We start from the raw sequence: 17,522 nt of genomic DNA on the forward strand, positions 1-17,522 counted from the left end.
AGAAAGGATATCCAAGAGCCCAGGCTTTAATAGAGGAGTACTTTAGCATGGAACAGAAAATTCTGTCTACCTACAGGAAGCTACCTCACCTGCAATAAGCTGAACTAAGTCACAATATCATTCTAAAGTAGCTTCCTTTGGGAAGTACCCAATTTCCCTCGGGATCAACAAAGTATGTCTGTCTGTCTGTCTTTGTCACTACTGTGGCCACTGTAAAAAGTAAAGCTAAAACTGAACCTGGAAGGGAAATGGTCTCATCAGCCAAAGAGGATTGTCTGTCCTGCGAGGGTGAGCATGCATTGGACTCGTGCCTTTAGCTGGAGTGCTTTCCTTAAAGAAAATGGTGTCTGCTTTGGGTGTTTGTGTACAGGACACATCAGCAAGGATCGCAGGAAGTGTCTTTCATGCAAGATATGCAGTGACAAACATCCCAGCATACTTCATATTCACTCTAATGAAAAGGGTGCAGAATCAAAACAAGCTGTGAAAGAATCAGACACAGCAGTGAGTAGTGTCCTGGTATCTAATAACCTTACAGGGAATGGTGATCATAATTGTAAACTTCCCATAGTTCCAGTACAAGTGAAGTCTAAGAAGGGTAACAAGACAGTGGTTACTTATGCTTTCTGAGACCAAGGAAGTACAGCAATGTTCTGCATAGTGAGCCTCACAAACAAGCTCAACCTCACAGGAAAAAGGACACACATTCTCTTACGCACCATGGGTCAAGAGAAGATCATGAGTAGTGATACTGTTTCAGGATTGGAAATGGTTGGCTTAGATGATGAGAACTATTATGAACTACCTCACATCTACAGTATATGCAGAAATGTATGCCTGACCACAAAGGAAACATTCCATGACAGAGGGATTTCCAGGGATATTTTCAGCTGAAACATGTTCTTTTGTCAGAGATTGACTCAGAAATTGAGCTGCTTTAGGGACAAGTGTGCCCAAAGCACTGGAGCCGTTGCAAGTGATTTGCAGTGTTAATGATGGACCCTATGCAATTGGAACAATGGTGGGTTGGACTATGAATGGACCACTGAAAGGAGACCATGGTGATGGAAAAGATTGTACACGGCCAGAGATGACCATTAATAGGACCTTAGTTTTGAAATTCGATGAGCTTTGGCAGTGGCAGTTCCAGGCAGACTTCCCTAAATGCAATCAGGATGAACAACCTGGTTTGTCAAGAGAAGACCACAAGTTCATGGAGTTGGTTACAAATTCCACAAAACTGATGGATGGCCATTACCAAATTCATTTACCTTTGAGAAAGAAAAAGATCAACATGCCAAATAATAGTAATGTTGCTGAGCAGCATGCTCTAAATCTAAAAGGATTAAGAAGGATTTGTCATTTCACACTGACTACACAGCTTTCCTGAAAGATGTAATCTCCATAGATTACGCTGAGAGTGCCAGCAGAGGATCTGGAATGCAGTGATAGGAAAGTCTGACATATTCCACATCATGGTGTTTTCCACCCCTAAATAGGGAATCTTTGTGTTGTATTTGGCTGTGGAATGACTTTTCAGGAAATACCCCTTAATACTCCATTTTCACAGGGAACAGATCTTACTAGCTCATTGATTGGAGTCATAACCAGATTCAGAAAGAACCAGCGGTGGCCATGGCAGATATTGGATCAATGTTTCATCAGGTTAAAGTACCAGTGGAAGATGTAGATTTGATGAGGTTTCTCCAGTGGCCTGATGGTGAACTCAGACAAGATATGGCAGACTTTAGAATGGTGGTACATTTCTTTGAGCAACTTAATCATCAAACGGTGCCAGTTTTGCTCTTGGGAAACGTGCGTGAGGAAATGATGAACAGTTCAGCCATGAGACAGTGGATAAGGGTTTGCGTTGCTTCTCTGTTGATGTCTGCCTTGTGTCAATGCCCTCTGAGGAAGAAGCAGTGGCCTTGTATCCATTTGGGCTAAAGGTGGCACTCAACTCACAACATGATTAAGCAACAAACATAGTGTGCTAGCTGTAATACCAGAAGAGCAAAGAACGAGATATCTGAAGGATCTGGATTTGAATCAAGATATACCTTCAGTGGAGAGTGCTGTGTTTGCAAAGGTGGATATAGTCTGATATTTTCAAGTTGAATATCATGATCGAGATAGACTGCTCACCAGAAGGGGGATCCTCTCCACAGCTGCTTCCATCTATGATCCTTTAGGAATCCAGGGGTGCTAGTGCTAAGACAATCTTACAAGATCATTCAAAGTAAGGACTTAGCTGGGATGACACTATACCAACATCAGTTGCTCATGAACGGACAAGCTGGCTCTAAGAACTCTGCCAGTTGAAAGACGTCAAGTTTGTTAGATGTTTGAACCCCCTAGATTTTGGAGAGGTTGCTGCTGCAGTTACACCAGTTTACAGTTGCAAGCGAAACTGTTTATGGAACAGTGACCTACCTATTGTAGCACATGTACTCTAAGGTGCACAGTGCTCTCATCATGGGAAAATCTAGGGTAGCTTTGTTGAAGTTACTTTCCATCCCTTGTATGGAGCTCACCATTGCTAAAGATGGTAAGCCATATGGACACGTTGTGGAGGGACTTGCACTTGCAACTTCAGGGCTCCTGTTTCGGTCTGATAGTACTTCTGTGCTGAAGTACAGCAAGAATAAAACTTCCAAGTTCTAAACCTTCATTGCAAACGAAGCTTCATAAAATCTTAAGGTCTCACAATCATTTCAATGGAGGTATCTAAAGACTTCAAGCAACTGGCAGATGCAGCCTTGAGAGGGTTGAAGGTGAAAGCATTCCTGAAGAATTAAACATGGCTCTCAGAGCCTTGGTATCTTCTTTGACCTGAAATGGAATGGCATGTGAATCCCCATTGCTCTGGAGAACTTCTGCTAGATGATCCAGAAGTCTAAAGGAGAGTTACAATGAATGCCATGCAGATTTAAGAGGATGCCATGTATAAGCCAGCAGTTCTAGCCTTTAGTGGCACGTTTGAGGAAGACAGTGGCCTGGATTCTTAGATTTACAAACCTTTTGTTTCTTAGTTGGAAGAGGAAGCAAGTGCACATCACACAGTCTGACTTGGATGAAGAACAAGGATATTGTTTGGAAAGAGGCCAAATATCAGATTGGCCAAGATTGTCTCTCAGTGGAGGAGCTCAGAAAGACTGAAATAGAGCTCATTGTGCTTTGCCAAAGAATTTCCAAATAAATACTTAAGTTTGCAAAGGAGAGAAAGTGTGAAAAGAAATAGCCATCTTTTCAAGCTCAATCCAGCACTTGGAGATGGTGTCTTGAGAGTCTGTGGGCGGCTTAATGGGGCAGGCATGCCTGAAGAGTCTAAACACCCTGTTCTTCTGACAAAGGATCTTCATATCTCAGACCTCATTCTGAGGTACGTACATCAAGAAGTGGGACATGGTGGCTGTAACCACATTATCCAGTTTGCAGCAAAAAAATTGGATTCCTGGTGCTCATAAAGCTATAGGAAGAATTTTGTCTAAGCATGTTGTTTGTCGATGGTTGCACACAACTCCAGGGTGCCAGCACTTTGCAGATGTACCTCTGGACAGGGTATCTCCAGATATACCCCTGCTTACACGTGCAGGAATGGACTACTTTGGACCTTTTGAGATGAAGAGCATAAATGAACAGGTATTGGGTCATATTTACCTGTCCAGTTATATGAACTGTTCACATTGAAGTGGCATCTCTAAACATGGATTCTTTTGCTAAAGCACTTCAAAACTTTATAGCAAGATGACAAGTTTGTGAACTGCACTTGATAATGTGACAAGCTTTGTTTGAGCTGAGCCTGAATTGCAAGAAGCCATTGAGAAGTGTAATCGTTCACAGATCCGTGATGTCTTCCTTCAAAAAGGAAGTAAATTTATTTTTAACCCCTGGCTGATTCACATCATGGAGAAACATGGGAGAGATTGATCAGTTATGTGCAAAAGGTCCTCAATTCCACTATGAAGGTACAGAGTCTTGATGAAGTGTGTTTCCACACAGTCCTTTGTGAAGTAGAGGCTATTATCAAAGGTCATCCAATTACTAAAGCATCCTCCGATCCCAATGATTTGGAAGCACCAACACCCAACTATCTATTGCTTCTAAAAACCTCACCATCAGGAGAGTTCCAAAAGAGTTTTGTTCATCATTAATGGAAGCAGATTCAAAACATGTCAAACTTGTTTTGGAAACAGTGGGTTAAGGAGTTACAGTTACAGAAATGGCCAGGTATAAAATGCCATTTCCTCTCAGTTGACATAGTGCTTATAGTTGATAACATAGTGCCTCAAAACTCATAGATCATGGGATTTATGTGGCAGCTGAGTATTAAGACCAAGACCAGCTGTCTGGACAGGCCCATTACTAAGATCTGTTTTCTACAGGAGGCAGAAGTTTGAAGATCTGCAACTCTAGGAGCTTCATGACTTTGACTTGGCAGAGTGGTCATTCTGTACTGGGCTAAGTGCTAGTAACCTCTTGTTAAGAGTTATTTTTGGGTTTAGGTCATTTACATTTAGGAAATGGCTTTGACTACCAGTCTTCTGTTCCTTGATAATGTATTGTGGATTTAATTTGGAACAATGCATTTCCTAAAAGCTGAAAATCCCAGTCCACAGACAATGCTGGCGTCTGTGGGATGGATGTGAACCAGATGGAGTGAAGTTTGCATGTAGTTTCAAAGAAAGCATTATCCATTCTTTGTAAATATGGAATTGTCCTTGGTGTTTAGCAAATAAATATCAAGCCCCATGTTGGGCCAGCAGACCTTTCAACTGAAAGCCTCTGTACAATGCCTACTGTACCTGGTTTTGTCAAATAAAGAAATTGCTTTGTATCTAGCATGGTGATATTTTTCACTAGTTACACTAATATAGTTTGACTGCTTAGTTATGTTAATTGAGATACTGTTGGAACGCTAAAATACGCTGATTTAGTTTCCTTAGTTTATTATCACAAGGCTGTTTGTCTTTGTTGGTTTTGTAATAAAGAATCAAATGTATCTTTTTTGATTTTGCAAGTGCATCATACAGTGCCAATCTAGGTTAGTCTCTCAGCATTTATTGGCAAGTTTTAAAGCAACCACTAGTCAAGTTTGCATCACCTTCTATCTACCCTGCTCTCAAATTCACATTGATCATTTCTGTAACTTCTGCTGATTTTAAATTCAGTTATTACCTGGATACTTAAAAATCCCTCAAACCCATAATTAATTGGATACTGTCTCTCAATCCTGTTCTTTCAGTCTCTATCTTCAGTACTTTCTGACCACAGCTTTTGAAGTTATGCTTCTTACATGAAGCTACATCAAAACCACAAGTTTCAAGCATACTTCTGTAAGATGTTTGATACAATTCCCTCTGGACATAACATTTGCAATTGCCCTTTATGATAATCTCTCTCCCCTTTAAGCTATCAAACACATTGAGTAACCATTTTGCTAAGAAATCAACCTTTAAGTGAACTATAACGTAATATTTCATCTCACACCTTGTCACATTCCTGAGATCACTGGCCTCAATGTCATTCAAAATTCACCTCAGCCTTCAATAACTGTTTCTCCCTGGCACATGCTTGCTGAACACTGACAAACTAGACCTTAATTTTCAATCTAGTTTCATACTTAAAATTCACTCCCCCCCCCCCCTTCAAGTTACTCATCATTTTACATATCCTGACATCCACTATCCACCTCACACCCTCATCTTATTATCATTGGGGTTATAGGCTCCCAAAGACTCACACTGAATCATTCAGAAACAGCCTCTTCCTTTCCACCATTAGATTTCTAATAGTCCAAAAACACACATCATTACTCTTTCTTTGCAATATGTTTTTGTAATTTATTGTAATTTAATGTTTTTGTACTGTAATGCCGCTGTAAAACAAATTTCTTGTCATTTAAGTCAGCAAAAATCAATCTGATTCTGATCCCATTTTAACATTACTTTTACATTAATAATACTCTGCCAGGATTAACTGCTACAGCAACACACACAAAATGTAGCAGGCCAGGCATCATCTGCGGAAAAGAGTAAACAGCTGAGATCCTTCATCAGGACTGAATTTTCAGCATCTGCAGATTTTCTTGTGTTTGCGTTAACTGCTACAGTGTAATTGTTTTTTATTGAGTGGCTTGCTAAATTTTTCCCTTTTGCTCTTTTATAGATTGAATTTATGTTTCAATTCTGAATGGTTGACATACACAATAAATTAAGATGGGCTTGATGGGCCTCCCACTATACCATTAAGAAAATACATGAAAAAATATTAACCAGCTTTTTCTCTGGACAAAAGTTTCTAAAATGTTTGATTTGTTGCAATATATACTACTTGTACCCATTAGTGAGCATGGTTGACACTTCACACATACACTCAGTTGCTGCCCTACATTTCTGCATGATTAAATATAATGACGGTGTAACATTTTTTTCGGAAGCTGTTTAAATTACAGTACATTTAAAGTCACTTAATATACTGGTGGACTTTCTCGTCAGAAACAGTTGTAAATAAATGAAGCAGACAGAAATATTTTCTTTAAATTTTAATAAGAATATTGAAACCTAAATCAGCCCTTCACAAAATGCTTGCAGTAAATGAAGACAAGTATTCTACATTATGTGACAGTATTTTTTTTCTTCATTTTATCCTTTTATTAAAAAGTCACAACAGCTTACATATCAACAAAAACATCAGATTTACGAACGGTACTATGGTACCTGCCCAAAGAAAAAACAAAATACACACTTCTAGAGACAGTTTTGGTTTTAAATACTGAATCCTGAAAGCAGTCTGTTTGGGAAAAAAAGTGGGTACTGTCAAATCTGAACGAATGCCAAAGCCGGAAGTCTGTCATGTGCTGACAGTTGGTAGCATCAAGGGTAAAGTCCACATTTTGTGCTCATTTTTCCTTTGAGATCTGGTTACGTTTTAAGACTGCAGAAGGCTTGGCCATATGCGCCTACCCTCTACGAAGTTAAAAAGTGGTGAAATATGCTGGAAGATGTGGCAGACCTGTAAACCTTCTCCAATGAGTATGATTTTTTGTCACCCTGCACACTTTTCAGTGTTTTTCTTTCAATGCTGTAAATAGTGCAAAATATTACTACACGGCTGAACCTCACTGACCCAGAGTTGATTTAATTCATTAAGAGTGGAGCTTAAGGTAAAAATCATCATCGCAAGGAAAAGGAAAAACTCTTTTGATGGAGTTTACAGGCAACTAAATACAAAAGGTAGAAGTTATATCCCTACAATGTCCTGCTAATATGTCCCAATATCAAGTTTAGGATTCCTACATAGAAGTGAAGAATAATTCTCAGGGAGAAGTAAAATATCACAATTTTTATTTTTAAAGAGAAAATTGAGGAACTCAAGATATGTGTTGATTATTTCCATGACTCTTAGAATGGCAACCTGTCAAGTGGAATCCAATCACAAACATAATAAATAATGCAGTAAACTAGATTTAAAATGAAAAATTTGAGATGTCTATGCTTAAACTCATTTTACTTTATTATATGGATAGGTTGGGTGATCAGATTTGCACTCTGAGCCTCACTTCCCTCATCATTCTTCATCCTGGTTCTTGCCGGGTTGAAGATATTTCCGTCCTTCTATCCAACAAAACGCTCCAAGCCACACTTTCATTCACATATGTGCATGAAGGAAACTGCACTAAAACAAAACTTTCCAGAATAAAACAATTGATTCACACCCTCGATCAACTAAGTATTATCACCCTGATTTCAGGGTTCATAATGTTCTACCAAAAACAAAAAAATCCGAATGACTGAATAAAATAATTTCCAACTTCGTTTCATAATGAAACGCAACATTGATAAATACCATCACAAGAGTCAAGGGATTAATCAAGATGCATGAAGTTCTTAATAGTCCCCTTGAAGATTTGTCTACTTAGAATAGCAATACTGAACCTTTGATAATTGGTAAAGGAACAGACCAGTTTACAAACTGGAAATACTTCTCAGACACCTGGACAAACAGAAGTCCTGCTTAACTAAGACTAGTTTAACCACCAAGCATTACCTTACAGTTCAACATTTGATCTGCAATGGAAATCAGATGAAACAATGAGAGATAGACTGCTTCAATTTTTTTCTGATTATAGTTTGTTCAGTAAGAGTCAGAATGCACGTTTAGATATCTTTGTCCTGATAACAAACAACGAAAGGCTCAGGGACTAAGGAGGGTGGTACAATGCTGTAGCAATAGTGCTGATGCCTCACAGATTTAGAGACTGGGTTCAATACTGATTGCCAGTCCAGTCTATGTGGAACTTGTATGTTTCCTATATGATTACATGGCTTTCTGGGTGCACTAGCTTTGTTCCTTATCACAAAGACATGGTGGTACTATGATTGGTTACTGTAAATTACCCCTAGTCTAGGAGGTAGGGGAATCGGGGAAAATTGATGGGCATGCAGGAGAGACTGGTTTACAGGGAATACCAATGGAAGAATGAGATTGTGGGAAAATGCTAAAAACTAGACTTGATGGGCTGAATGGCTTCCTTCTATGTTGAAAGATATTAAAAATAATTTTTGAGGGGGTCATGACAGTTTGAAGAGCTTATTAAATGTTTTAATCAAATCAATATTGCATGAGTATTTCTCCACATGTTGGTAACAGTTAAAAAGAAATCAATTCAGAGGTATTACTTTAATAGCAGCTGACTCCAGTTTAGTATTGAGATTTTGTTTTGTCACTCAAGATCTCCACATGGCAAACCCTCAAATTACGTGCACTTAATCCTTCCTTACTACCCAGTTCACTGTCCAATGTTTGACAATGAAACTGACATTTCTCCAGATGATTTAACTAAATTTCAACTTTAAACAAGGGAACTCAACTCACGTTAGAGCCAACAGGACCCAATTCTCTGGGCTACATGGCCCAACATCTTGCTGACAGAAACATTAAGAGTACACCTCGCTAATAAACTGACAGAGGAAAATGAAGCATTGAAATCTTGTCTGCTTCATAAGGAGCATTATCTATGCTTCCAGGTGAAGGTACATACTGCAGCAGGTCAGTCAAAAAGATTTATTTGGAAAGAGATTGCTTCTTTATATAGTAAAATAACTTGTTTATAAATATCTGCAGTTGAGAGAAAAATCCATCTTAGAAAATGAAAAACAAAATTAATTTCTGACAGTTTTACATTTCTAAAACCTTAACATCCACAGACTTGAACAGAAATCCAATTCTGCCTCCCACCTCTGTTTGCGATTGGGGCCTGGCGGGAATGGATAACGAGTGATGCAGGTATTACTCCAAATTATAAATTGTAACATGTTAACTCGTATCGCTTCACCTGATTTAGCAGTTTGGTTTTGATTCCAGTAAGGTCTGGCTGTAACTATGAGTGCCCAGAAACTACACAGAAACAGCTCGGTAACGAGTCTCTGGAATGTTGTAAAGATCTTTAAGAAAATTAAACTTAAATAAAACCAGGGATCACTTGACCATAGTTAACGTGAGCCAACAAAAAGTCTTGCTGTCCCTTTAAACTTACTCTTCTTTCTGGGAACATGAGAATGTTATAACCATGGGCTATGCTACTTCTATAAGATCACTTCTCATTAACCCAGTACTTTGTATGAATATGGATAAAGTAAGGGGAAAGGGACCTTTTGTTTAAATATAACCACTAACTCAGTGCAAAACTAACTACAATGTGACACTCTCCCAAATCTTCTGTTTCTACAGCTTGCTGCAGAAAACAGCAAAGCTGATACTACATTTCACTGTGATAATGTGGTGAATTTTTATTGAACATTTTATCTTCCACCAAAACATCCTTTCCATTTTTAAATGCATGTAATTCTTAATGAGCATATGTTACAGAACAGTTCCTCTGAGTCACTGATTTCCATTCAAGGTTCCTCTATGACTTGCCCAGTCTGGGTTCCTCAGCCTTCAAAGTCCCAACAGCATCTTTCACAGCATGATAGATAATGTTCTTCACCTGATGACAATAAACTTTATTCTTAGTTAAGGTTTACACAATTGAAACTTTAACATGAACATTCATATTAACAGACATCTTAAAATAATGGTGAAAAAGTAACTTAACATTTAAAGAGGAAAAATTATAAGTGCCTCGAGTACCTTACATATTCAGTATCCCCCCCAATAGTTCCTTCAGCCAATTTAGCAGCAAATAACCTCAGCCTTGATGGGTGATTCACCAGCAGATTCCACAGGCAACTGTGGCCATGAACAGGTTAACTAAACCAGAACAATTAAAAGGTCTCTGCAAAAAACCCCACCGTCACAGAGGAGTTTATGTTTCTAGAAACCACTTTGTCTCTCAATTTTTGTAACATTGTAACCTCCATTTTTCCCCGTTAAAGTGGAGGTGTGTTCTTGCAGGATGCTTCTCGTTCCCTCTCTCACATTAATTCACTTTACTGGCAATGGCAAAGTGAACCAGTGCCATTATTTAACAGCCTAGGCCAACATTAGACTGAGAATGGACAAGGCTTGTGCTCAAAGAAATAACAAGATCTGTCAGTTTTTATTAGTAGTGACTCAAAACCGTGGGGAATTAAGAACTGGATATGATTGGGTTGGCTGCCACAACCAAGTCCCTCTTTTGCTATGGCCTCTCTAGTCCAAAGAAAAATAAAAAGATGTCTCCAACTGCAGTGTTAGTGAGGCATTGCTGTGCTCTTTATCTGAATGCACTTTCTTTGTTGGGCAATGCTTGTGGATTAGGAAAGAGTTTAAGTAGTGAGGATGTCAAGGAAATGGACAGAATTTGAGGATCAGGACGCATGGGAGAAAGGTGGTGTAGGAGTCCAAAATGTTATGGGTTAAAGCAAGGTGACAGTAGAAGTGGAGAAAAGACTGAGGGATTATTTTAAGGAGCCAGTTCAAGAGCTGGCCATTGCTACTGCAGCCCCCCACCACCCCACAAATGCAGTGCGTCACAGATGAAGGGTGTGACAGCAATGTACCCTGATGCACTTACTCAGGTCCTCGGACTAGAGAGGGCACGTTGAAGGAAGTAGGCTGTGACTGCTTTTGTGTTACTGATGTTATATACAAATCTGTCCCACAGCATCAAGTGATAAAAATAAAACAAAATTTATTGTTTCCTTTGCATTTTATGTTTATTTACAGTACCTTGAAAAAATATTCAGCCCCCACAACTATTTAACATTTTTCTGTATGTATCATTATCTACAATATATGAAGGATTTTTGAGCTAATCTACAACACTGTACATCATGTCAAAACAAAAGAATAATTCCAAAATCTGTCAACAATTTACCAAAAATTAAAAGCCAGAGTTGAGGCTGAAAAACTATTCAGCCCCTCTGTAATTACTATGCTAATGCTCCTCAGGTGCAATACTATGTATTACCTTACCAACTCATCCAATTTGCTGATGTAGAAAATTGGAGGATCATCTGAATAAGTACCAACCCCCCCCCAAGAAAGGTCCAACTGTATGGTAGATATTCAACAGACCAAACCAAAAGCAAGACAAAAGAGCATTTAAGGTGAGTCAGGGAAACAATAATAAAGCACACACCTGTAGAAGAGGACAAGGCTATCTTAAAGGCACTGAAATACGTCTGAGTTCAGTGCAGTCCATTTTAAAAGTGGGTAAAGTATGAAACCACAGTCTCACTGCCTAGGTGAGGCCACTGCTCTAAATTTAGTCGCTGAAGAGCGACACCTGTAAGAGAGGTGACTGAGATGCCAACAGTCACTCTGAGTGTACTGCAGAATTGAGTGGCCGCAACTGGAGATGAAGTTCATGGCTCCACAATCTCTAAAGGCCTTGCGCAAAAAGGGTATTTATGGAATAGTGGCTAAACAAAAAAAAAGCATTTCTTTGCCTGTAAAGACTTGGCAAAGTGTCACTTAAAAGATACTGTAAAGATGTGGAAGAAGGTCTTGTGGTTGGATGAGACTAAAGTGGAACTTTTTGTCCTCAACACTGAGCGGTACCTGTGACATAAATCTAATACTGCGCATCAGCCAGTAACATCAACCCTAATGTGAAGTATGGTGGAGGTAGTATCATGCAATGGGGATGCTTTTTAGCAATAGGACTGGAAATCTGGTTAGGATTGATAGGAAGATGAGTAGGGAGATCCTGGATAAAAACCTCCTAGCCTCTGCCAGAAAGCTTAAACTGGGGAGGAAGTTTGTCTTTCAGCAGGAAGTGGCCCAATTCAAACTGCCACAGCAATCATGGAATGGCTTCAAATGAAGAAAATTCATGTCCTTGAGTGGTCCAGTCAGAGTCTTGACCTAGTAATTTTACAAGGAGGAATGGGCAAACTTTGCTCCATCATGTGATGCAAACCTAATAGACACCTATCCAAAAAAGATTACTGGCCATAACAGCTGCGAGGGATGGTTCAACAGTACTGAACAAAGGGGAGTGAATACTTCTTAAATAAAAATCCCTGGTTGTATTACTCACTTATGCAAACACACTGTTGGGAAGCTGAATACTTTTACAAGGCACTGTACATAAATTCTGCAACAGCAAATTTTATTCTGTATCTCCAGCATGGAAGTCAATTACAACTTGGCTGCTGATGTATGGGATGGCTGTAGAATGCATGGGACCAGTGGGCAAACAGCAGAATGGTCCGGAACAAAGCATCCCTCTGTTTTGAGATGCATTTGCATTCAAATAGGAGTTTATTTCAAAATAGATAAATGTTTTGGCACTTGGACCTACGCCTTATTGGTACCATATGACCAAAAGACAGAGGCGCAGATTAAAGCCATTCTGCTCATCAAGTCTACGCTGCCATTTCATCATGGCTGATCCATTTCTGTCTTCTCCCCATAACCTTCCACGTACTGGCTAAGCAAGAATCTATCAACCTCCACCCACTTGGCCTCCATAGATTCACCACCCTCTGGCTAAAGAAATTGCTCCTCATCTCTGTTCTAAACCGATGTCCCTAGAGTCTGAGGCTGTGCCCTCTAGTCCTAGACTCCCACATTATAGGAAACATTCTCTCCACATCTACTCTATCTAGACCATTCAACAAGATCATCCAACATTCTTCTAAATTCCAGGAAGTACAGTCCCAGAGCCATAATGTTTCTCATGATAACTCTTTCATTCCTGGCATCATTCTAGAGAATCTCCTTTGAACCCTCTCCAATGTCAGCAAATCCTTTCTTAAACAAGGGGCCTAAAGCAGAGGCCTCAACAGTGCCTCAAAGCTTCAGCATTACATTCTTGGTTTTATATTCCAGTCCTCTTCAAAATGAAAGCTAACATTCCATTTGCCTTCCTCACCATCGACTCAACCTGCAAATTAACCTTTAGGGAATCCACCACAAGGACCCCCAAGTCCCTTTGCACCTTAGATTTTTGAATTTTCGCCCCATTTGGAAAATAGGTAATGCTTTTATTCCTTCTATCAAAGTGGATGACCATACACTTCCTGACACCGTATTCCATCTGTCACTTCTTTGCCCATTCTCCTAATCTCAGTCCTGCAGCCTCCGTTTCCTCAACACTACCTGTGGCCCTCCACCTTTTGAGTAACATCAGCAAATCAAAGCCAACAATTCTGTCATCCAAATCAATGACACAACATAAAAGGAAGTGGTTCCAACCTCTGTGGAATATCACCAGTCACCGGCAGGCAATCAGGAAAGGCTCCTTTTATTCCCACTTTTTGCCTCCTGCCAATCAGCCAATGCTCTACCTTTCCTGTAATACCATGGCTCTTACCTTGCTAAGCAGTCTCATGACAGCACCTTGTCAAAGGCCTTCTAAAAGACCAAGCACACAACATCCACTGATTCTCCTTTGTCTATCCTGCATTTTATTTATTCTAAGAATTCCAACTAATTTCAGACTAGATTTCCCCTTAAGGAAACCACGTTGACTTTGGTCTTTTTATCACGTGCCCTCCAAGTACCTTGAAACTACACCCTTCACAATTGACTCCAACATCTTCCCAACCACTGAGGTCAGACTAATTGGCCTATGATTTCCTTTTTTCTGCTTCCCTCCTTTTCTGAAGAGTGGAGTGACATTTGCAATTTTCCAGTGCACTGGTACCATGCCAGAATCTATCGATGGATCCACAATTTCTTCAGCCACCTCTTTCAGAACCCTGGGGCGTACTCCATCTGGATCAGGTGACTTCACTACATTCAGACCTCCCAGTTCCCCAAGTACCTTCTCCCTAGTATTATCCACAGTGAAGACTTGTTCATTTGCCATTTTCTTCTTCCCCCTTACGATGACTCCAGAAATATAATATTAACTCTCCTCTTTTACCCTTTACGCATCTGAGAAAGCTTTCAGTATCCTCTTTGATATTATTGGCTAGCTTACCTTCTAATTTCATCTTTACCTTCTTATGACTTTTGTTAGTTGCCTTCTATTGGTTTTTAAAATCTTCCCAATAATCAAAATTCCCACTCATATTTGCTCTATCATATCCCCTCTCTTTTGCTTTTATGTTGGCTTTGGCTTCCTCTTAATGCTTTCCTAATTGCTTCCAGAAACTCCAGCCACCGCTGCTCTGCTGTCATCCCTACTAGTGTTCCTTTCCAATCAGCTTTGGCCAGTTCCCCTCTCATGCCTCTGTTATGCCCATTACTCCACTGTAATACTGATAGATCTAACTTTAGCTTCTCTCTCAAACTGCAGGATGAATTCTATCATATTACAATCACTAAAGGTTTCTTTACTTCAAGCTATCTAATCAAAATCTGGTTCATTACAAAACACCCAATCCAGAATAGCTAGTCCCCTAGTGGGCTCAAAGCCGTCTCATAGACAATCTACAAATTCCTTCTCTTGGAATCCAGCACCAACCTAATTTTCCCAACTTATCCGCATATTGAAATCCTCTATGACTATTATGACATTCCCTTTTTGTCGTGCTTTTTCTCCCTTTGTAATTTGTAGCCCACATCCTGACTACTGTTCAGAGGCCTGTACACAATTCCCATCAGGATCTTCTTACCCTTGCAGTTCCTTAACTCTACCCACAACGATTCTACATCTTCCAATCCTGTCATATCTTTCTAAAGATTTGTTTTCATGTTTTACCAACAGAGTCGCACCACCCTACTGCCTACCTGCCCATCCTTTCAATACATTTTTTTGAATGTTAAGCTCTTAGCTATAATCTTTTTTCAGCCACAACTCTGTGATGCCCACAAAGTCATACCTGCCAATCGCTAAATGCACTGCAAGATCATCTATGTTATTCCGTATACTGTGTGCATTCAAATATAACATCTTCAGTCCTGCATTGCCTTTTCTTACCCACGTAATTGGTGCCAATATATACCAAGACTTCTGGCTGCTCACCCTCCCGTTATAAAATATCATGGACCTGATCTCAGACATCCCTAACCCTGGCACCTGGGAGGCAACATACCATCCTAGTGCCTCTATCACATCCACAGAATCTCCTGTCTACTCCTATATGAAATTATCATACCTGTAATTTATCTTCATGGTTGGTGTGAGTGTTCGACAGATGCCTGAATTCCTGAGTAAGACGGAAGCAGTGTTTGACATGTTCTGGAGATACAAAGTCTTCAGCCACTTTGATACAACTGTACAGATTGTGTACCTGAAGGAGAGATACAATCATTACCACATTATTTTTACCACATTTCATCCAAAATAAACGCCAAAGAACCAACAACTTGCACTTCTTTAACATATGTGGAAAGAAACGGGGCTCAGATTGTTTAATAAAGCAAAAGCAATGAAAATTACGAGGAGTGGCGACAGTACTTTATCTTACCTCTTTTAAAAAAGATTTTTAGGAGGAAAAAACTGGTATTTATTTTGTGCTTTTTATGACTTAAGAATACCACATAACAATTTAAAGCCAGTTAGGTATTTCTGTGATGCATTCATTGTTGCAACGTCAAGAAGAGCTGGTAAGGAATAAAAGGGGGCACCAAGCTCCATAATGAAAATGTTAAGGGCCTGAAGTCACTTAAAGTAGATGATGAATAAAGCTGTCAGACTTTGATTTTTATAATAACTTTCTAAAGTAATTAAATACATTTGCTTCTGTTTGGTTACCATAAAGCCCTACCTTATAAACCTCAAATTTACACTTTTTAAAATCAATATCAACTTTGCCCAAACAGTAGAGTCTATTGTTTCTTGACATGTCATACCTGGTGAGGTGCTCCAGCTGGGATGAAAACAGCATCTCCCAAGAACTGTACAATGGCCCAGCCCTGCACACCATACTCCTCATATAGCCGTTTCCGCAGGACCTGGTCTAAGTACCAACTCTGGTCATGAATAGGGTCGTGATCAGGTGGGTTATCTTGACCTTGCTCTTCTGACACCTAGAGCAGAGGCAAGCACAAATATGCCAAACGTATGTATATATAATCAACTCATGACTAAGATGTAATGTTAAGCCAAAAGAAAGATCTGACTTTAAAACATAAAATTATATATTTTGACTGCATTTTCACAAATTTTCTTGGAAGTTACAGAATCTCAATAGGAATTGCTATGCCATCACAAGGCACTGTCATAACAAAGCCCAAGTAGTTGAATCAACTTAACAGAAAAATAAGTGGGGATAAAAAAAAGTACACTGCATATAAAAGCTGCATACCAGTAGCCCTTTCTACAGCCTACCATTTAACTACATTTAAATGTGGAAAACAGCACACATTATATAGTGTGTTTTGTACGGCAACTTACAATTATGACATTTAACTTAACTGACTTATGCCTATGAAATAATTATTTGATAGCATAAAGGGTCAGAAAAAGGTAGTGAGATCATGTTTTGCAGTGAGACGACCAACAGCAATTGTGATTACTATGAAAGACTTTAAAAAAAGTCAAGGAGAAAAACCTGGGTGAGTGTAGACAGATCTCAAAGTACTGAACATAGACATCTGGCAGTCAATAGACTGTATTCACATATGATGAAGTCGACTCAGGCCTGAGAGACCAGTGTCGGGCATTTTCATGCCTTACAAGGCACGGAACAAAAGACCATGTGGTGCACCACTCCTTACACAGACATTTTGCAGTATTTTTCTTTTTATTTTTACGAGGTCGAGCTGCGAGCTCAACACTCAACCCAGCACAGATGGAAAGCGTACTTGGGAACGGCCCGACTGGATTCGAACCCGAGAACCTCCGTTCCAGAGTCCGGCACTGATGTCACTGTGCCACCAGCTGACATAAATGACCTAGAAAGTAAGCTGAATGCAAGATGCATTAGTAGTAAAATTTGGGAGTAAGCATACAATAGGCCAAATACAATATGAAAATAGATCTTCACTGTAAAGTCACTTTAGTAGATTTTACTATTAGCAGTGTTGAGGAAGCAAAATTATTAAGGTTGAGGAAAACTCGAGGACGGAATATCCATTACTAATTTCCCAATGGGTACTATGTTTGAGTAACCTACTATGCCCAAAGATGAAAAGAAATCTGCATAGTTAGTATTTCAAGAACGTGGGAAGACAAGCTTAAAAAAGTCCATAAAATT

The 17,522-nt window shown here is 39.5% G+C and overlaps 1 protein-coding gene across 2 annotated transcripts in view; it reads right to left on the bottom strand.

Moving 5' to 3' along the window:
- Positions 1 to 6,531: 6,531 nt before the first annotated feature.
- LOC140739469 (lysine-specific demethylase 3B-like) overlaps positions 6,532 to 17,522 on the bottom strand; it is a 119,916-nt gene continuing 108,925 nt past the window's right edge. For both annotated transcript variants that reach the window (XM_073067792.1, XM_073067791.1), the window contains 3 exons: positions 16,177 to 16,353; positions 15,480 to 15,614; positions 6,532 to 9,991 (listed from right to left, as the gene is read on the bottom strand). In XM_073067792.1, coding sequence (XP_072923893.1) covers positions 9,911 to 9,991; positions 15,480 to 15,614; positions 16,177 to 16,353 — 393 coding nt within the window. In that variant the 3' untranslated portion in view covers positions 6,532 to 9,910. The remainder of the gene's footprint in view (positions 9,992 to 15,479; positions 15,615 to 16,176; positions 16,354 to 17,522) is intronic.

The sequence above is a fragment of the Hemitrygon akajei genome, chromosome 15, assembly GCF_048418815.1.
Source record: "Hemitrygon akajei chromosome 15, sHemAka1.3, whole genome shotgun sequence".
NCBI classification, from domain to species: Eukaryota; Metazoa; Chordata; class Chondrichthyes; order Myliobatiformes; family Dasyatidae; genus Hemitrygon; species Hemitrygon akajei.